The sequence below is a fragment of the Sus scrofa genome, chromosome 15 (genome assembly GCF_000003025.6).
Source record: "Sus scrofa isolate TJ Tabasco breed Duroc chromosome 15, Sscrofa11.1, whole genome shotgun sequence".
Classification (NCBI taxonomy): Eukaryota; Metazoa; Chordata; class Mammalia; order Artiodactyla; family Suidae; genus Sus; species Sus scrofa.
In genome coordinates, this window is record NC_010457.5 from 66,199,532 (window position 1) to 66,222,985 (window position 23,454).

At 36.6% G+C, this 23,454-nt stretch overlaps 1 protein-coding gene across 6 annotated transcripts in view; it reads right to left on the minus strand.

Moving 5' to 3' along the window:
• The window catches only part of WDSUB1 (WD repeat, sterile alpha motif and U-box domain containing 1), a 74,003-nt gene that overhangs the window by 34,331 nt on the left and 16,218 nt on the right, over positions 1-23,454 (minus strand). For 5 of the 6 annotated variants that reach the window (XM_021074787.1, XM_021074784.1, XM_021074782.1 and 2 more), the window contains 5 exons: positions 11,661-11,694; positions 10,429-10,469; positions 10,240-10,346; positions 9,079-9,258; positions 3,708-3,848 (listed from right to left, as the gene is read on the minus strand). In XM_021074787.1, the coding sequence (XP_020930446.1) occupies positions 3,708-3,848; positions 9,079-9,258; positions 10,240-10,346; positions 10,429-10,469; positions 11,661-11,694 (503 nt within the window). The remainder of the gene's footprint in view (positions 1-3,707; positions 3,849-9,078; positions 9,259-10,239; positions 10,347-10,428; positions 10,470-11,660; positions 11,695-23,454) is intronic. The other variant, XM_021074786.1, reaches the window with a different exon arrangement.

Here is a 23,454-nt window from a genome sequence, read left to right on the forward strand (position 1 = left end):
GAAAGGAAAAACCCCAGAAAATCAGCTAAGCAATGAGGAGATTCTCAGCCTCCAGGAAAAAGACTAGACTGTCGATGCTGCAGATGATGCAAGACATTGGAAATAAACTGGAGGCAAAGATGGATAACTCACAGGAAACACTAACCAAAGAGATACAAGATATAAAACTTAAACAAGATGAGATGCAAAATACAATAACTGAAATAAAAAGCTCACTAGAAGCAGCTAACAGCAGAATACAGGAGGCAGAAGAACGAATAAGCGAGGTGGAGGACAGATTAGTGGAAATTACGGATGCAGAACAGAAAAGAGAAAAAAGATTGAAAACAAATGAGAGTTTCAGGGAACTCTGGGACAATGTTAAATGCACCAACATCCGTATTATAGGGGTACAAGAAGGAGAAGAGAGAGAGAAGGGGACAGAAAAAATATTCGAAGAGATAATAGCCGAAAATTTCCCTAACATGGGAAAGGAACCACTCACTCAAATCCAGGAAGCACAACGAGTACCGTATAAAATAAACCCAAGGAGGAACACCCCAAGACACATATTAATCAAACTGACCAAAATTAAAGACAAAGAGAAAAGATTGAAAGCAGCTAGGGAAAAGAAACAAGTAACACACAAGGGAATCCCGATAAGGTTATTGGCAGATTTCTCAGCACAAACTCTGCAGGCCAGAAGGGAGTGGCTTAATATACTTAATGTGATGAAAGGAAAAAACCTCCAACCAAGAATACTCTACCCAGCAAGGCTCTCATTCAGATTTGAAGGAGAAAGCAAAACCTTCACAGAGAAGCAAAAGCTGAGAAAATTCAGCAACACTAAACCAGCCTTACAACACATACTAAAGGAACTTCTCTAGGCAGAAAAGAAAAGACAGCAACAGGAAACAAAAATTCCACAAATGACAAGGCTCACCAGTAAAGGCATATATACAGTAAAGATACGAAATCATCCATGCACAATTATACCATCAAAATCAGAAATCATGAGAAGAGGTGGATACAAATGCAGGACACTGGAGATGAACTTGCAATTAAGAGAACAACAACTTAAAACAATCTCATATACATATAGACTCTTATACCAAAACTTCAGAATGACTGCAAACCAAAAATCTACAATTTATACACAAACAAGGAATCTCTGGAGAAGAAATATATCTCATAGTAAATAAGTGCATAATCCACCATAAAGGGGGTCATTTGACATCATTCTTGGAATGCTGAAGTCTTACATCTGATTCTGATTTCCTCTCCATCAAAGAATTTATAATTATAATTAAATAATGCAACTGTACAATAATACAGTTCTACAATTGTATTATTAATAATCATTTCTCTCCATGGTACAATGTAAGGTCTATAATGTCTTGTTTATCACATCACCTAGAATGGTGTAATGCCTATATTGAGGAATCAATAAGATGTAATACATTGTGAGGACATATTTATATAGCTACACTGTTTTTTAACCAGTTTATGCATTTTATATTCTACTTATTTTCAGAGGGTATATTATTTTTGTTATTCTTACCAGTTAAGTTATTCTTTTTATTATGCTATATAAAACATTTAATGGTATATAAGGCTTTCTTCTTTATAAATTTTAGTTGCATAATATAACAATTTTAATATAATGCTAATTTTTAAAGAAATATTGAAATATAATAAATAATACTAAATAGTAAGGATGAAAGCCATACAAAATGGGATAAAGTATGGAATAAATTCCCTATTTGTCTCAGCATATTTTCCATTATACTTTTCCACAGGGAGTCACTTAATCTGTTTCTTAAGATCCATGATACAATAATCTGTGTGAATGTAATTGTGTTTAAATGTATGTATTTTATTCTGTTAAAAAAAATAAAATAAAATTTCCAAAAAAAAGTATATATTACTTAGAAATCGAAGATATAGAAAACATGGGAAAATCTATGTAGTAACTATTCTTTATTTGGTCAGTACCCCTTTCTTGGAAACCGTCCCTTCCACCACTATCCTCCTTATGGTGTTACCTCATTTATATATAATCCTACTCTCCATGGTGGGACAAACCACAGCATCACACCTCACGCTTGTAGAGACTACCACTGGGGTAGGTTCCTTGTTCAGGTTAGACCAGTGAGTCCTTTCTCTGGGATGTTTGGAGTTGGCACTAAAAAGAAATGTCAGAATGGTCCCTCTCTGGGGGGGGGGGGGTGAAACTGTAAAATGTAAAATTTGAGATCTATTGGTGTTCACGTTTATCTACCACATGGAAAAGGCACACTGACTATCCTAAGAACAGAAACAAAAGCCTCTCATAGGCCAGAAGGAGTACTGACTAGGAACCATGAGGTTTCGGGTTCAATCCCTGGCCTCGCTCAGTGGGTTAAGGATCCAGCGGTGCCATGAGCTTCAGCATAGGTCGCAGACGCAGCTTGGATCCTGCATTGCTGTGGCTGTGGTGTAGGCCAGCAGCTACAGCTCCGATTAGACCCCTAGCCTGGGAACCTCCATATGCTGCAGGTGCAGCCCTAGAAAAGGCAAAAAGACACCCCCCCCCAAAAAAAAAACCAATGATCACAAAACTGCAGAAAAACAACTATACTTATATACATTGCTGGGAGCATTCTAAATTTTCTAGAAAACAATCTAATAACAAATCTAACAAAAACTTTTCAATTACTTCTTAATTTTCATAAAATATTCTCTGATTAATTCTGCTTTGGGGCACACAGGTCATGAAAACATCCCTAAGCAATGGTAAGAAGACAATAAAAGGAGTACCAAGATATCAGGGCAACGTTATTTACAACATAAAGCTTTTCAGACATATACATAAATCAAATAGTAGAAGAGTCAAATTGTAGTACAGCCATAATGGAATAAAGTTATTAAAGTGAAAATTACATGTCTAAAGCCAATACTCAGAAATGTGTAATAATAAAGTTTTAAAAATAAAAAGCACAATATAATATGGATTCACTGATTACAACTATATAAAGTATATTTACACTTATTGGCAAAGATTAGAAATTAATGTGGAATGATGTTAACTCTATAATCTTTAAATTCTTATTTCTGTAAGGTTTAAATTTAGGATAAAACAAGCAACAGATCTCAACAGCCTATCTTTGAAAACAGTATTTTAACTTCTAGTAACTAAATACATATTTTACAAGTTTAAGTAAAGCTTGCAAAACATATCTTTTGTCTCTTATCTAAACCTGCTCCATCCAATTTTATTTATTAGGAAATACACAGTGTTCAATAGTTCACCTCAGATCTAAGGCATTATTTCTGCCTTTTTTTTTTTTTTTTTTTTTTTTTTTTTAGTGGCTGCTCCTGCAGCATATGGAGGTTCCCAGGCTAGGGATCCAATCAGAGCTATAGCCGCTGACCTACACTACAGCCACAGCCACATCAGATCCGAGCCCTGTCTGTGACCTACACCACAGTTCACAGCAACGCTGGATCCTTAACCCACTGAGCAAGGCCAGGGATCAAACCTGCGTGCTCATGGATGCTGGTCAGATTGGTTTCCACTGAGCCATGACAGAACCCCAGGAAATTTTTTTTAAAGAAACTCCTTATGAGAAATAAAATGACAATTTAAAAAATTTTCCACATTTTAAACAAACTTCTGTAGACTGTCTACACTACTGATTCATTTGGTACAATATATGCCCTGAGACTTAGAATAGCACCATACATACCTGATGCAATGACAGGATCTTTCATAAGCTCCCTAGTTATTGGACATATAAATTCATCAGGAATTCCAGAAGAAAGGATTTTCACCTTTTTCCTGAGCTCTTCAATTTTCCTCAGAACTTTACTCCGCAACCCTAGAGATTCTGAAGAGAAATTATTATGTTATGGCTAGAGAATTACTTTTAACCTCTAAACACGTCTTCAGCAAACAGAGAAAGATTTTATCCACTACAATCAAAAATCTTCAGATAGACTGTTTCACCACGTGGGACCTCTTCTTTACAAATTCTTTAACAAATCTTTGTAATAAATACTGGGCATTCCCACTGTGGCGCAGTGGGTTAAGAATTCGACTGTAGCTCATGCCCCTGCAGAGGGGCAGGTTCGATCCCTGGCCCAGAGCAGTGGGTTAAAGGACCCAGCATTGCTGCAGCTGTGACATAGCTTACAGCTGCAGCTCAGATTCAATTTCTGGCCAGATAACTTCCATATGCTGCAGGTGCAGCCATTAAAATATTTTTTTTCTTTTTTTAAATATACTTTAAATATACATTTTTAAATATACTTTATATATATTATATATAAAATACTGTTATTAACTCAGCAATAGAAAGTTTATTCTAAGTAACTTTCAAATCTCTAAGTTTCTCAAGAATTTCACATTGCCAGAACACTAATATACTATACAAAATCAGAAAATGCTCCTTATTATAGGTTTAGTCAACAAAAAATTTCCTAAAAATAAATTTTAAAAAAGTTCAGTTTAATAATATAAAAATTCCACCTTATATTTTTGAACATTATGAAACTGGATATATTATTTGCTCGTAATATGTAACAATCTCAAGTGAAACACAATCTCAAATAAAGGTCATCTGTTTGTCTAAGACTGTATGCATAAATTTTGTATCTTTAAATTTTTTAAATTCTTAATTTTTAATTTCAAGAAATTTAATATAATTAAATTCAGGAAATTTAGTGTTATCAGTTGTTTTGTATCTTTAGATAAACTAGCTGACAGTTCTGTTTTAGGTAGAGGTGTTTGGGAGGTTGGGGTGGGTAGAAAAAAAGAATTACATTTTAGAATGCCTCAAACTTCCCATAAAAAACCAAATCAGCTTTCTGATTAGAAGGTAATTCTCTATAGTGTTTATATACACCTTATGACACCTTTTGCCTGGCAATCTTTTCAAGGATGTTTGCAAACTTCCTTGGAAGCTAGAGACAGTGTCTCCCTGCCAGTCAGAGGGCAAATTTGTTTCCTGACAAGTACAAAGATAATGTCTTCCTCATGAACTAGTTTGCTAGAAGTCCCCCTATAAGATGGGGGTTTCATAAATTCGGGGTTCCTCAGCTATGACACAAACACAAATTGCCCCCACAAGACTTACGGGGAAAGGGGAGCCAATGAGAATGTGAAGTTCATGTCTCCTGCTGTGCCATGAGTAATAAATGACTTAAATATATTTGGACTCACTGACCACATCTAGAGAAGTACAAGTCAATCCAGCAGCTTCCTGCATCATAGGGACTGTTGCACTACCCTCCTATGACTTCTTTCCTGTGTAATTCACCGAAACCAAACTGAGAATTTCTGAAAAAATTTTTCAAAAGCACCACAACACATTTATAATTAGACAGTAGTCATCTCATTAAAGGGGATAATTATACAACCTGTAATAAGGATACAGAATCATTTAATATTCTGAAACCTGCATACATTACCCTGTCAAAAATACTATACATGTGTGCTAACACCCTTACAATTCAACAATAAAAAGACGAATCAATTTTAGGAGTTCCCACTGTGGCACAGTGCAGCGGCTCAGTGTCTGCGGAGGTGTGGGTTCCTTTGGTCCTCAGGGTGGTGCAGGGGGCTGAAGGATCTAGTGTTGCTGAACTGCAGGATAGGTTGCAGCTGTGGCTCGGATTCAGTCACTGGCCTGGGAACTTCCATTTGCTGCATGTGTGGCCATTAAAAAAAAGAGAAAAATCAACTTTAAAAGGATAAAGTTCAAAAAAGAGATATACACAGCAACAAACACTTGAAAATATGCTACATATCATTACAAATGCAAATGCAAACCACAATGAAACACCATTTCTACTGGATGGCTATAATCAAAAAGGTAGGTAATAACCAGTGTTGACAAAAAGGTGAAGAAATTGGAAACCTAACACATTGCTAGTGGGAATGAAAAATAGCACAGCTGCTTTGGAAAACAGTCTGCCAGTTCCTCTAAATATTAAATGTAGAATTACTCTACTTTTAATTATATACCCAAGATAAATGAAAATATACTCATACATATTTATTCATAGAAGCCTTATTGATAAATGCCAAAAAGCAGAAACAAGCAAATGTCCATCAACTGATGAATGGATAAACAAAATGTGGTATAGCTATACAATGGAGTACTATTTAGCAGTATAAAGGAATGAACTACTCATACATACAAAACATGGAAATATGGATGAACCCTGAAAGGATAAATGAAAGAAGCCATATATAAAAGGCCACATATTGTATGATTCCCCTTACAAGAAATGTCCAAAATAGGTAAATCCTATTTCTACAGAAGACAGATTAGTGGTTGCCAAGAGGCTACAGAGAGGCTAGAATGGGTTTGGGGGAGGATAAAAATGTTCTGAAATTAGACAGTGGTGATGACTCTGTAACTCTGAAAGTACACTAAAATCCACTGAATTGTACACTTAAGAAAAAAATGATTTGTACATGGAAAATTACAAAGCATTGTCAAAAGACATTAAGACAACCTGAATAAATAAAAAAATATAACGTAAATGGAATATAAGTTGGTGCAACGACTATGGAGAACAGTATGGAGGTTCCTCAGAAAACTAAATATAGAAAAGAACTGACATATGATCTAGCAATCCCACTCCTGGGCATCCATCTGGAGAAAACCATAATTTAAAAAGATGTGTGCACTCTTATGTTCACTGCAGCACTATTTCTAACAGCCAAGACATGGAAGCAACCTAAATGTCCACCAACAGAGGACTGGAAAAAGATGTGACACATAAATGCAATGGATTATTAGCCATAAAAAGAATGAAATAATGCCATTTGCAGCAACATGGATGGACCTAGAAATTATCATACTAGGTGAAGTCAGACAGAGAAAGGCAAATAAAATGATATCACTAATATGTGGAATCTAATTTAAAATGATGCAAAGGAACTTACAAAATAGAAACAGCCTCAAAGATTTTTAAACCAAATTTATGGTTACCAAAGAGGAAATGTGGGGGGAGGGATAAACTGGGGGTCTGGGATTGACATATACACACTACTATATATAAAATAGATAGGTAACAAGGACCTACTGTATAGCACAGGGAAATTTACTCAACATTGTATAATAACCTCTATGGAAAAAAGAATGGATACATGTATAACTGATTTACTTTGCTGTATGCTTGAAATTAACACAACTTTGTAAGCCAACTATATTCCAATAAAATTTTGTTTAAATAACTTTTGTGCATCAAGAGTTCCCGTCGTGGCTCAGCAGTTAACGAACCCGACTAGCATTCATGAAGTTGCGGATTTGATCCCTGGCCTTGCTCAGTGGGTTGGGGATCTGGTAGTGCAGTGAGCTGTGGTGTAGGTCGCAGATGTGTCTTGGATCCCGTGTTGCTGTGGCTGTGGTGTAGGCCAGTGGCTACAGCTCCAATTCAGCCCCTAGCCTGGGAACCTCCATATGCCACGGGTGTGGCCCTAAAAAGACAAAAAGGCAAAAAAAAACCCCAAACAAAAACTTTTGTGCATCAGAGGGCACTATCAACAAAGTCTAACAATAAGCCACAGAATAGGAGAAAATACAAATCACTACCTGATTAAGGGTCTAGAATCCAAATTTATATAAACAACTCAACAATAAAAAGACAACCCAGTTTTTTTAATGGACAAAGAAATCTGAATAGACTTTCTCTAAAGATGTACAAATGACCAATGAGCACATGAAAAGTTGTTTAATGTCACTAGTCATCAGGAAAATGCATATCAAAACCACAATGAGAAACCACTAGGATGGCTATAATTTGAAAAGCAAACGTGTTGATGAGGATGTGGAGAAACTGGAATCCTCATACACTGCTGGTGAGAACATTAAAAAAAATGTAGTTGCTCTGGAAAACAGGCAGTTTTTCAAAGGTAAACACAGAGTTACCATATGACCTGCCAATTCCACTCCTAATTATACACCCAAGAAAACTGAAAACAGATGCCCACACAAAACTTGTACATGCAGGTTCACAGCAGCATTACTCATAAAATCTAAAAAAAATGAGAACAATCTAAATTCAGTCAACGGATGAACAAATGAGCAAAAGTTGTAAATTCATACAATGGAATATTCAGTCATAAAAAGAAATGAAGTGCTAACATATACTACAACATGTATGACCCTTGAGACATGCTAAGCCAAAGAGGCTAGACACGAAAGGCCAATCCTTCCAGACAGAAAGCAGATGAATGGTTGCCAGGAGCTAGACAAAAACAGAATAGGAGTGACTGCCAATGGGCACAGAGTTTCCTCCGGAAGTGATGGAAATGTTCTGGAATCACGTAGCGGTGATGGTTGTACAACTCTGAGTACACTAAAAGTTACTGCACTTATAAAAGAGTGAATTATATCACAATTTAAACATACCTATTTAATAATATATCTACATATACATGTGTGTGTGTATAATACAAAAATATAAATATATATTTTTTTTGTCTTTTTAGGGCTGCACCCTCAGCACATGGAAGTTCCCAGACTAGGGGTCGAAACCCAGCTGCAGCTGCTGGCCTATGCCACAGCCACAGCAATGCACAATACAAGCTTCATCTGTGACCTACACTACAGCACAAGGCAACACTGAATCCTTAACCCACTGAGCAAGGCCAGAGATCAAACCTTCATTTTCATGGATACAGTCTGGTTTCTTACTGCTGAGCCACGATGGGGAAGTCCAGTATATTTTTAAATTACAGTTACATAGTGGCTTTAATTACCTAAAGAAACAGTATGTAACATTTCTTTTCCATTATCAAGTAACAATATACTGTCCTCTGTTTTTTGGGGTTTTTTTTGTTTTTTTTTGGGGGGGGGGGCTATACCCATGGCATGCAGAAGTTCCCAGGCCAGGGATCAATCCACAGCAATGACAATGCCTGATCCTTAACCTACTAGGCCACCAGGAACTCCTTAAAAAACGCACTTCCTTCTATACAAAGACATACACCAGAAAACTACTGTGGTCAAATATTAAAAGGAGACCATTAATGCAACTCAATCCAACCTCAGAGTAAATCATCAGAAGTTGTTTTTAAGACTACCTATCTTTCATTAATCTTACCAATCTTCAAATCATCAGCCAGACTTTCTTTTGTAAGATTCAACAGTTCTCTTCCATCAATATTATTCATTTTGAAAATATCAACGAGGTCTTTTAAACCTTGTGCACAAAGCCAGTCTGAGACGTCGTCCTCTGACCAATCTTCGACAAATTGCTCTGGTTGATCTTCTGGGATCCTTGCTTAAAACACAAACAAACCAAAAAAACCCTCAAACAAAAGGTAAGTGAAGTACAAGCAAAAGTATTTCTTTTATAAACATTCTCACTTTGCAGTAAAAAAGCAAATGAAATTTTAAGTCAGTGTTTTCTACTTTAAAATCCTTTAAGAAATTTCAAAAAATCAAACAATACTATGCATAATTAAAGTATTATTTAATATTACATTAAATACTACACTTTCAGAACTTTTCCATTCCAGAAAAAGCTTTTATTATATAAAATTCATATCAGCAAAAGTATATCTAATCTACCAACTGCCTATCAGCACCACTATTTGGTTAATTTTGACAGTGATAAAAATTTTTTGGAGTTCCTGTTGTGGCGCAGTGGTTAACGAATCCGACTAGGAACCATGAGGTTGCGGGCTCGATCCCTGCCCTTGCTCAGTGGGTTAAGGATCCAGAGTTGCCGTGAGCTGTGGTGTAGGTTGCAGACGCGGCTCAGATCCCACGTTGCTGTGGCTCTGGCATAGGCTGGTGGCTACAGCTCCGATTAGACCCCTAGCCTGGGAACCCCCATGTGCCACGGGAGTGGCCCTAGAAAAGGCAAAAAGACAAAAAAAAAAAAAAATTTTTTTTTAAAACCCCAAAATTATGTAACAACATTGCTTGATGAAACCAAAAATAAAACCAACAAAATAAAATTATCATTTATATTTTGTTCAGGGCTATATTTATCTGAAAAATTAGTATACAGTATAAATAAAGAGCTCATGACATACACAATTGTAGACCCAAAAACATTTATATCAACAGTTTTAATGTAGGTCAATCACTTTAACACTGGGTTCTCTAAAATTATTTTTAAATGACATTAGTTTTGAATGTAAGCTTTATATTGAGACAAGCAGTGTGAATTAATTTCTCAAAAAAATTACTGAATTTCTAACTTTAATGATAAATAGCATTGGTGAACTGGGTTAAATATGCCCTTCTTACTAACCTTGGCAAAGTGCTCCTGGGTCAAACTGCCAGATGTTCACTGTTTTGTCCATTGAACCAGTAGCAAGTAAAAGGATACTGGGTGCAAAGGCACAAGTTGTGACGTACCTAGTTAACAAAAACAACTATGATATATCCCCTCAGCCCAATTTTTTAATTATATTAACACAAAGTGAGGTAAGGTTCATACCTGGTGTGCTGAGTCAAGGTGTAAAGTATATTCTCAGTATTCTGCAAAACAACATAAACAGCTTTACCAGTAACTTTACTCTCGCCTGAGTAAAGACTTGACTTGAACGGCTTATATATTCTATGTATTCTATTATTATTATGAGTCACTAATATAAGCTGAAACTTGACCCAATGAATACAGAATATCATTTATAACTAATACTATCAGGTACTTATTTCACTCTTTCTCAATTATCAGCACTGCTGTCTGCTGAAATTTTTAGTAAAATAGAGTCTTAACCACTTTGTCTCAACTTGCTAATGATAACCATGAAATAAATCCTATCTTTGTTATGGCATTTGACTTGTACCCACTACAAAGCAGTGAGTAGAAATTAGTCACTTAGATTTTGAGTACATTTAGCTGGCTCCAGTATCTAGATGCATTTAACTGATTATACACACACACACACACACACACATATCCAAAAATTTGTTACAGTCATTTCTGTAAATGCAAAATCTTGCAAAAATTTCCTGAAAAATATTAAGGATCTAACTTAACTTGAATACTCTTTGCCACTTTCTGCCAACACTCAGTGATTTGAACTTGTGTGTGAAGGACTACCTTAGCTTCTTGCTTGACTGCTACACTTTGATGGCTTACATCTCTATTTCATTTAATGGCATACTTAACAACCTAAACTTGACCGCTGTGAAGTTCCACTCAACACTGATTTCTCTTGGAGAATATTTTTGTCAATTACAGCTTGACTCTCTAGAAAATGTTCATTTTTCTTCATACTCATGCAACTTGGTCTTTATTCACATGGATATACAATAAGCCCCATATTTCCAAATCCTTTATAACCTACTCTTCCTTATACTAGTCTCTAAATCCAGCCAGTACTCTAAAATGGTAGGCCACTTTGCCATCAAAGAAACCTGGTATACAAGTTTAAGAATAATTGATTTGAAAAGTGATTTTTCTGAATATTGGTGCTCTTTAAATGTGTGTTTTCTCTGATCAAAAATCTGTCTATCTTAAAACCATTTCTGAAATATTTAAGGGCTTGTCCCAGAACCAATACCTTACTTTCATAATTATTTTAGCATTTCTGAAAATGTACATATTATATTCTTCGGCACCCTGTTCAGAAAAAAATATACATTTTTCCCATCTTGCCTAACCTCAAAGTTCAAAAGAATAAACATAATTACACAGATCACACAAGATTTTGAAATACTTACAGTATCATACACAATGACAGACTTATCCACTGATCTTTAAAAGAAAAAAATTACAGGTGAAAAGTTCTATAAAAACAAAGTACAGTGCTTATGAAATTAATATTTTAAAATCACATCAAGAACTTTAAGAAAAGGCTGAAATATCGATAAACATTAAGAATGCAGTCTTTTGGAGTTCCTGTCATGGTGCAGCAGAAATGAATGTGACTAGCATCCATGAGGATGCAGGATTTAGCGTTGAAGTGAATGTGGTGTAGCTCGCAGACGCGGCTCAGATCTGGCATTGCTATGGTGTAGGCCGGGGGCTACAGCTCCAATTCAACCCCTAGCCTGGGAACTTTGATATGCCGCTAGTGCAACCCTAACAAAAAAAAAAAAAAAAAAAAGAATGCAGCCTTTTGTTCATACGTATGTATTTTTATTCAAAAAACTACATATCATGTACAAAATTTACCAGAAAATTATAAACTTTATTCAACCCTGGCACATGCTACCTATACTGCATAGCTGTAAGCAGAAGAAGGATTTGTAATGCATAAAAAAGACACAATCTCATATCAAGTTAGTAACTCAAGGGGAAAAACCACTACAAGGAAAAGCTATTACTTGCTACTTGATTTGTTTCACTGTTCTTTATTATCAATATGGCTGTGCCTTAATTGCTTATCAATATAAACATACATATGTCTTGATTATGACTCATCTTGAAAATTGTAATTCTAAACTTGATATGGACTCTACATGGTCTCTTTTAATGCTATAAAAATTAAAACAATCATCTAGTGAAAAAAAAATCACCATTCAAAAGAAAAATGCAATACCAAACTATATAATCAGAAACCAACAGATAAGTATGATTTTACACAGTATTTTCAGCCTTTTGGAAATAGTTGTTATGCCACCATGATCTATCTTTCAAAGCGAGAAAATATACCACCAGTACAAGTGTTACTACTCTCTGCAAAACTTTAATAGTATTTGTGCTGTTATTTAAGAAATCTGATTACAGTCTGATCACAGGTATCATATCTATTGGAAGGTTGGAAATTCCTTTGAATAAGACTTAAAATTCCTTATTTAGTAGGCTATACAATGTTGATAATAGATTCTAACTGCAGAATATCTGTCATAGACTTCAAATAGAAATTACACTTTACAAGCAAATGAGAAGCATATATGCATTCAGGATACCAAAGCAGAATATAGCATTAAATATTAAATTATAGCCAAAAACATTAAGAAATAATATTGACAGTTCATGTATATGATAGACATGATTTACAAACACTCTTATTTAGTCCTAAATTCCTGAAGGTACAAGGTATTATTACTAGAATATTTAAAATTCTTAGGGGACGAGTTCCTGTTGTAGCTCAGTGGGTTAAGGACTTGATGTTGTCTCTGAGTTTGCAGGTTCAATCCCTGGCCTTGCTCAATGGTTAAGGATCCAGCGTTGCCACAAGCTGTGGTATACACTGCAGACTTGGATCCGGTGTTGCCATGGATGTGGTGTAGGCCAAAGCTGCGGCTCCAATTTGACCCCTGGCCCAGGAATTACCTTATGCTGCAGGCGCACCATAAGAAGAAAAAATTCTCAGGGAAACTTCATTACTTCTTAACATCCTTAAAAAAAAAAAATAATAAAATAAAAAAAAAAAAAAAAAAAAAAACACCTAAAGGGAAATTCTACTTTCTGAACCTATCACTAGTGCAATTAAAACTAACTCATCCCAATGATGTAGCACTTGAGAAGCTGGATCATCATTAGACAGTTTTGTACACAACAGATAGCCAGCCATAATGGCAATGAAATGGGTTCACTTGCTGACTAGACACAAATATGAATTTGAAAAGCAAAAGACCATACAGAACTAAGAGTCTACTGAAGCTAAACCAGAAGAAAGGAGGTTATGTTCAGAGACTTGCAGACATTTAGAGGTTAAAAAGATTTTAAATCACCTCCTATACCCATAATTTGACATGGGGATTCAAAGAAAGATGTAATAGAATTTGAAAACTGATTAGGTTTGGGGGGAAAGAAATTAGGATTAGGGAAAAATAACAGTTTTCGATATCTGAGATTTAGGTTTGAAGGACCAAAAAATATTTATAACCACTATAAACAGACAAAATATCTTGAAACTATTAAAACAATATAAAACCCCAAAATATTCCTTAAATAAAATATAAACCAACACCAAACAAAAATTTCAATTGTTTTGGTACCCCTGGCTTTAGATAGATAGATAGATAGATAGAAACTTCCTTCAACTTTTCAGCACCCATATTCCATCACAATCTGCCTGTCACCTTAACCCCACTTTGCTTTATAAATAACACATTAATATTCAAGCCTTTTAATACACTTATTTCACTTAGAGGGAGAGACAATACGGCACAGTAGAGGGACTCAAACTCACCTCCTGTCACAAAAATACCAAAATTACAACCAACTGCAGAACAACCATCAACAAAATAGATTGAGAGCTACCAAAAAAAGATATTCCATGCCCAAAGACAAAGAAGAAGCCAAATAAACATTGTAGGAGGAGCACTTTCATAATATAAGCAATCTCATAGTCGCCAGGTGGGTGACCCATAGACTGGAAAACAACTATATTGCAGAGGCTCTCCCACAGGAGTGAGGGTTCCAAAGCCCATGTCAGGTTCACTAGCCTGGAGGCCTGGCATTGGGAGGAGGAGCTCCCTGAAGCATTTGACATTAAAGGCCAGCAGGGCTTGTGTGCAGGAGCTCCACAGGACTGGGGGAAACAGACTCCACTCTTGGAGGGTGCACTCAGGGTTTCATGTACACTGGGACCCAGGGCAAAGCAGGGAGTTCATTAAAATCTGGGTCAGACCTACCTGTAGGCCTTGGAAGTTCTCCTGGGAAAGCAGGGGTGGCTATGGCCCCTGTGGAGAACACTGAAGGCAGAGGTCCCAGGGAATAATCATCAGCGTGACCTCACCTGGAATCCACCAATTTGGAAAAATCTGGTCCTACCCATCAGGTCTGAGAAGTACCAGCCCAAACAACAAACAGGGAAGGAACACAGCCCCACCCATCAGCAAAGAGGCTGAATAAAGACCTCCTAAGGCACACAGCCACCTCTAATCACACCCAGAGACAAAGACTCACCCACCAAAGGGACAAGATACAGCTCCACCAACTAGTGCGCAGGCACCAGCACCCTCCTATCAGGAAGCCTGCCACAAGCCCCATATCAAATTCACCCACAAGGGGGCAGACACCAGAAGCAAGAGAGGCTATAACCCTATAGCCTTCAAAAAGTAGACCACACAGAAAGATAGACAAAATGAAAAGGCAGAGAAAAGTGACCCAGACAAAGGAAGAAGAAAAAAACTCCAGGAAATCAGCTAAGTGACCTGGAGATTAGCAACCTCCATGAATAAGACTTTAAGAGTAATGTTAGTAAATATGATTCAAGATCTTGGGAAAAAAACTGGAAACAAAGACTGATAAACCACAAGAAACACTGAACAAAGAAATAGATGGTTTAAAGATTAAGCAAGCACAAATGCAAAATACAGTAATTGAAATAAAATATTCACTAGAAGGAGACACTAAAAAGACCAAAAAAAAGAGAAAATTATAGGCCAATATCACTAATGAACATAGGTGTAAAATCCTCACTAAACTACTAGCAAACCAAGTCCAACAGTACAAAAAGGATCATACACCATAATCAAGTGGGATTTATCCCAGAGAGGCAAGGATTTTTCAAGATTCACAAGTCAATCGGTGTGATAAACCCCATTAAAAAATTAAAGGATAAAAAACCATATGGTCATCTTAATAGATGCAGAAAAAGCTTTCAGCAAAATCCAACATTCATTTTTGATTAAAAACGACCCTCCAGAAAGTGGGTATAGAGGGAACTTCAACATAATAAAGGCCATATATAATAAACCCATAGCTAACATCATTCTCAATGGTGAAAAGCTGCAAGAATTTCTGCAAAGATCAGGAACAAGACAAGGATGGCCACACTCTCACTTTTATTCAACATAGTATTGGAAGTCTAGCCATGGCAATCAGAGAAGAAAAATAAAAGGAATCAAAATAGGAAAAGAAGTTAAACTGTCACTGTCTGCAATTGACATAATACTAAACATAGAAAGCCCTAAGGATGTTACCAGAAAACTAGGAGAGATCATCAATGAATTTAGTATAGTTGCAGGATACAAAATTAACACCCAGAAGTCTCTTGCATTCTTATACACTAACAATGAGAGATCAGAAAGAGAAACGAAGGAAACAATGTCATTTACCATCATACCAAAAAGAACAAAGTATCTAGGAATAAACCTACCTAAAGAGGCAAAAGACCTGTATTCTGAAAACTCTAAGACACTGATGAAGGAAATCAAAGATGTCACAAACTGATGAAAAATATACTATGCTCTTAGATTGGAAGGGTTAATATTATCAAAATGACTATACTACCCAAGGTATACTACACTAGTATACTATACTACAATCTATATTGTACAATCTATACTACAGATTCAGTGAAATACCTATTAAATTACCAATGGTATTTTTCACAGAACTAAAAAAGTTTTAATTTGTATGGAAACAAAAAAGACCCCAAATACCAAAAGCAATCCTGAGAAAGAAAAATGGAGCTGGAGTAATCAGGTTCCCTGACTTAATACTATACTACAAAGGTATAGTCACCAAAACAGTATTATACTGGCAGAAACAGAAATATAGATCAGCAGAATAGCATAGGAAACCCAGAAATAAACCCATATGCCTATGGTCAACTAATCTACAACACAGGCAAGAATACACAATGGAGAAAATACAGTCTCTTCAATAAGAAAACTGGCTACCGTAAAAGAACAAAATCAGAGCATTTCTAACACCATACACACACACACACACACAAAAGCACCTCAAAATGGATTAAGACGTACACATAACATCAGATACTATAAAACTTAGAGGAAAATATAGGCAGAACACTCTCTAACATAAATCACAGCAATATCATTTCAGATCCACCTCCTAGAGTACGAAAAATAAAAACAAACAGTTCCTGTCGTGCCTCAGTGGCAACAAATCTGACTAGCATCCATGAAGATGCAGGTTTGATCCCTGGCCTCGCTCAGTGGGTTAAGGATCTGGCATTGCTGTGGCCTGTGGTTTAAGTCACAGACGTGGCTCAGATCTGACGTGCTGTGGCTGGAGTGCAGGGCTGTGGCTGTGGGTAGGCCAGCAGCTACAGCTCCAATTCAACCCCTAGCCTGGGAAGCTCCGTATACTGTGGGTGGCCCTAAAAAGCAAAGCAAACAAACAAATGGGACCTAATTAAATGTAAAATATTTTGTGTAGTAAAGAAAACAAAATGAGAGAAAGTATTTGTAAATGAAAAGACTGACAAGGAAGTAATCTCCAAAATATACAAAGAACTTATGTAGCTCAACATCAAAAACCAAACAACCCAATGAAAAAATGGTCAGAAGATCTAAACAGACATTTCTCAAAGAAGACATATAGATGGGTAAAAAATACATAAAAAGATGCTCAATATTTTCTAATAATCAACTAATCAACTAATTATTAGAGAAATGCAAATCAAAACTACTATGAGGTACCACCTTATACCACCCAGAATAGCCATCAGTCAAAAAGTCTACAAACAATAAATGCTGGAGGGGGTGTGCAGAAAAGGGAACACATCTACATTGTTGGCAGGAATGTAAGTTGCTGCAACCACTATGGAGAACAGTATGGATGTTCCTCAAAAAACTAAACTAGAACTACCATATGATCCAGCAATCCAACCACTGGGCATCTATCCACAGAAAACCATAATGTGAAAATATATATGCATTCCAATGTCCACTGCATCACTATTTGGAATAGCTAAGACACGGAAGCAACCTAAATGTCCACTGACAGAGGAATGGATGAAGAAGATATGGACCTTATGTACACGAAATATTACTCGACCACAAAACAGAATGAAACAATGCCATTTGTAGCAACATGGATGGACTAAGATGATCATACTAAGTGGAGTTAGGGAGTGAAAGACAAACATCATATGATATCACTTTTTATGTAGAATCTAGAAAAAGGACACAAATGAGCTTATCTGCAAACAGAAACAGATTCACAGACTTTGAAAACAAACTTATGGTTACCAAAGGGGAAAGGTGGTGGTGGGGGTGGACTAAGGGTTTGGGCTTGGCATATTCACACTGAAGTATATGGAATGACTGGCCAACAGGGACCTGCTGTATAGTACAGGGAACCTTATCCAATATTCTATGATAATCTATATGGGAAAAGAATTTAAAAAAGAATGGATGTGTATATATGTGTGATGTGTGTGTATGTATAACTGAATCACTTTGTTACACAGTAAAAATTACAACATTGTAAATCAACTATACTTATATAAACCTTTAAAAAATAAAAAAGACTCCATTCCTACAGTTTTGCAGCAACTTCAAACCTCAACTCTGCTTACTCATGTGTACAAGAGGAACATGTCAATTTTATCTGGGGGGCTACTGGGCAAGAGCACCAATACATACAGTTAGGTGCTTGATATGGAACAGCATGTAATCATAGACTCAAGGGATATCAAAGACAATATAGTGACATTGTACAGCCATCCAAGTCACCAAGCACCTAAAACATTTTAATCCAAACTAATTTTACACAGTGGCCAAAAAACTAATCAAATGAAATTACCAACAATTATTTCATTACGTCAAGTATGTCCTAAGGTTTAAAGATTTATTTTACACTCATGCAATTTTATTGTAAATGTACACCTGCGTTTCTTCTCATTCAGAAAGTATTTGCGGTCTCTTGCAAAGATGTAACAAAAGAAAGATAAAAACTATGTGCGGCAGCTAGAGAGGAAAAGAACAAGGATGAGGTGGGGGAGAAAGATGCAGGTTAAGATGAGTACTCAAAATATGTCATAACATATAGTCCACTTTGCTAATGGAGGGCTACAAGTCTGTTTCTGAACTTCTTCAACGGCAATTCAAAAAAGGAAACATAATATCTTAGACAATTTAAGACAGAAGTACAAATCCAGTGCTTGGGAAGGGGACATGAATTCCTTAGACTGAGGTCTGTAGGACTTTATAGAGATGATGCCGTGAAACACAGACCCCAGCAACTCGTCCTGAACAAAGGTAAGTTTAAAACAGCTGTTTTATAATGCCCCTCAGTAAAGATTAACAGCTGAAAACTTAAGTCAGAAAAATAAATCAGAAAATGAGGGGGATAAATGGTATGCTATACAATTGCCCAGTATTCTGGATTACGAAGATAATACATAAAATGATGTTATTGTAATATATATAATATTTAATAAACCTATATTGAGCAATTATTGTGCCCCAAACATAAATGCTTTGCCTGCGTTTTCTTATTTAAGCTTCATAAAAATCTTATGAGGAAAACGTTATTTTTCCTATTTTATAATTCAGAAAAATGAAGCTGAGAGAAGATGCAGAACTAACTTGTTCAAGGTTGAACAGCTAGTACATGGCAGGGCTGGGATTAAAACACAGTACCCGTGTTTTTGGAGTTTACATTTCCTAGAACATCACCCCCCCCATGAATGTATTAAAATTAGAATTGATTCATAATGGGCACATACCTTGACAGTTTTAGCTTAAAAACTTATAAACCAGAAGGCATGGCTATTCAAATTTCACTAGAGTTTTCATAAGGCATCTATTTCTTTAAGCAATGTTTATCATGCTAACTCTCATGATAAACAAACTGCAACATGGACTTTGTTCAGTGAACTGACATGTTCAATAGTTTTGCTAACGATGTTGTTAGAGTATAGGGAAATAAAGGATAATTTAAGTTTTGGAACGGTGATCTTAAGCCTTTTATTCTAGGCATTACTGAGTTAGAAAGAGTGGTTGTTAAGCCACTACTAATGCATTTATAAAGTAGATAAAAACAAGCATCTTTTTGAGAAGAGGAGGGGCACGCACTTCCCATTCTTTCTGAAATAAGATTCCTGGCCTCTCTCCTCCTCCTCCTGCTTAGCAGAAAAGGAATGACAGATGACTGGAACATCTGGGGAAGATGCAGAGGCATGTAGCTCAGCCCTTACTGGATTTTCTTCTTTTCTTATCTACCTCTTCAGGAGAATTCTGCAGTGGTCATTACCACCTAAAAGCAGGTGAGCAAGTCAACTGTTATCTAGTCTCTTTAGCATTTCTCTGTTACTGGTTTTCAACTCAAGAAGAAAAAAAAAAGGGGGGTGTTATTTTTGAACCTTTACAACTAACAATTATGGGCATTTTTAAACTAGTCTCTAGGAATTCCCGTTGTAGCTCAGCGGCATTAAGAACCCTACTAGTAGGATGAGGGTTTGATCCCTGGCCTCGAACAGTGCATTAATGTTGAGAGCTGCAGTGTAGGTCACAGACGTGGCTCAGCTCCCAAGTTGCTGTGGCTATGGCATAGGCTGGTAGCTGTACTCTAATTTGACCCCTAGCCTGGTAACTTCCTCATGCTGCAGGTGCAGCCCTAAAAAGAAAAAAGAAAAACTGGTTTCTAAATAATCTTAACTACTAGAACTCATAATTTATGGGAAGAGGCAGCCTCTGTTTAAATTACAAAAACTGACCCTCCCTGCTTGAACGGAAGCTAAAACATATAATATTTATTTTATCTGGTTGTATCGGGATAAGTAAGGCAAAATAAAACAAATTCTGCTAAGGGGCTAGAGGAAAGTTATTAGAGGAGAGATGTGAAGAAAGATGAAGAGAAAAAGTTTCTACATATTTTGCTCCATAACATGTAATGCCATCATGGCCCTGAGAGCTAACAGAATATGTGAAGTAGACATGAGTACCTACATATCTTCTGCTAACCCAGATACTGACGAGATTTTCCCAAATGTAAAACAATGCCACTTTTCTCACTATTTACATTATTCCTCCCAAGGAAAAAAACGTGATAGGCAATGAGTTATTACTGTGTTTAAGTACATTGAAAATATCTTCCAATCTTCTTAGTATTATTTTCTATAAGTAGCAATATATATATAACCCACATAAGCAAAAGCTCTTTGGAGCCCTCAAAAACTTTAAAGAGTGTAAAAGAATCCTAAGACCAAAAAAGCAATGAGAAGTATTAAGGCAAGAGACACATGGGTCTCAGGCTGAGCAAGTGTAATCTGCTTCCTGTGGACAGATAACGTCAAGATAAAAGCTGCATCCTTCTTGGATAAAAGAGAACACCTATTTCTCATTCTTGAGGTCAAGGAGACCTCCCTCCGGAACAACTACATATTAGCAGAAAGGCTCTTTCAGGGGTCAGAGAAAGGAGAGGTACCATAGTACATCCTGTCAATTTCCCAGAGACCCTTGTGCTAGAATCCATAAAGATGTGCATGCACACAGGGGAGGGTCCCGAGTCAGGCCAAAGCCAGCAAAGCAAAATGATTGGCCAAAGGAAACCCGAAAGGACTGTACCCATACAAGTGATTTAAACAGCCTCCAAAGCACTTGTCACTCTCTTCCTCTGTCTCTGTCCCTCTCTCTGCCCCCCAGCCTGCCAGTGCCCGTGCTTTCTCCATACCTATCTTCTCCCTATTCTCTTTTTAAATAAACTTATTTGCTTCACTACCCTCATTCTCTTTGTTGAATTCTTTCTCCAGAGGGACAAAGTTCTGGGGACCTACATCAAACAGTCAGGGTTCAGCATTCCCACCCGACAGCCACCTGAGAATGCTACGACCTTTATTTCACTTATCTCCCACAGAGTGGCAACATGTGTTAGATAACTGCTTTAAAAGTGTCCATAGTTCTTGGAGTTCCCATCGTGACGCAGTGGTTAACGAATCCAAGTAGGAAGCATGAGGTTGCGGGTTTGATCTCTGGCCTTGCTCAGTGGGTTAAGGATCCGGTGTTGCGATGAGCTGTGGTGTAGGTTGCAGATGTGGCTCGGATCCCACGCTGCTGTGGCTCTGGCGTAGACCAGTGGCTACAGCTCCAATTCGACCCCTAGCCTGGGAAACTCCATATGCCGTGGGAGCAGCCCAAGAAATGGCGACAAGACAAAAAAAAAAAAAAAAAAGTGTCCATAGTTCTAGATCTACTTTATGAAATTATAACAACATCCTCTATCATCTGTACTACCTATTTTTCCAGCCTAAATCTCCCTTAGTCCTCTTGATATTTATCATATAATTTACTCAAGAATTCCCTGCCTTTTGAAATGCCCTTTCTGTTCCCCACTTCTCCTGTATCTGTAGATATAAATTCTATACTGTTTTTAACATGGTCACCCGGTATCTATGCCTTATATGACTTTCTTAGCATACCTTCTGTCCTACAATCCCATTCTATTGTCTATTCGTTTTTCCTATCTAGCCACTTATATGAATATGTCTTTTACCCTAATCACTTTTTCCCACTGTCTCCCTCGTATGTATCCATTCCATCTTACCAATAACCTTTAGCCACAAATGGAATCTATCACTGATCAATTAACTTATCTACTCAAGTATGGTTTAAACATCTCTTAATTCCTAAAAACTAAGTGTTTATACTTCATTAATTTACATTTCCAACCAAATCACTTGCCTATATACTTACCCAAATACACTAAAAACAACAAGAATATCGGAATGTGACCTAGAGCATTACCAAACACCAAAAGAATTTAATAATGGAAATCTCCATTTATCCAGAATGACTCAGAAAGGTACATTCTGGTTAATATATATGTTAGCTAATTAAGATCCACATATATACAAGGTGACAAGAAATTATAATGCTATAAAATGAACTTAATATAAAAACTATATTGAGCATCACTGAACACTTGTGTGATTCCGAGAGTAAGGGCATGTCAGAACCTTGCAATGTTATTAGGTTATCACTATGGATATCAACTATCAGGAAAGAATTAAAACATCTTCAAGGGTATAAACATTGTCTTACACTTCCTTTTATGTGCTCCATTACAACTGGAAGAGAAGTAGGCATATAAAAGAGCCATAAATACTAGCTGAATTTCATATATAGTCAATTTGCTATTAACATCTTTTCTTAAGAATGCACATTTTATCTCCCCCAAAAATAGAAGGAAATCCAACTTCATTTAAAATTTCCACTGATTTCAATACTAAGCTAACAGAGCATTTTTATAAGTGCTTTTTGATGACAAACTATTTTTATCTTTTGAGATGAAAACATAACCATCTAAAATAATGGCAGGAGTTCCAAATGTAGTACAGTGGAAACAAATCCAACTAGTAACCATGAGGATGCAGGTTTGATCCCTGGCCTTGCTCACTAGGTTAAGGCGTTGCCATGAGCTGTGGTGTAAGTCACAGACATGGCTTGGATCCCATGTTGCTATGGTGTAGGTCAGCAGCTATAGCTTCAATTCGACCCCTAATCTGGGAACTTCCACATACCGCATATATATATGCTATATATGCAGCTAATTACTTGGCTGATTATTTATCAAAATTGGAACATACAGGGAAAAGAACTATCAGGCTTGGTCCAGGAAATTTTAAGTGGTGGTTAGAAGTCTAAATATTTTGATTAGAGCCAAAGCTGCTATGAAGAGCCATGAATGTGGGTTTGAATGATATGGCCTCTGAGATCAAAGAGGAAGTTTTAGAAAATCCAATGGTATATTTTCTTCTTCTTTCCAAAACATTCAAAAGGAAAATATAAAGGATCTGAATAATGCTACTGTGGCCCAAACCAACTGCTTTACTAAAAAACAAAACAAAAAACAGCTATAAAAAAT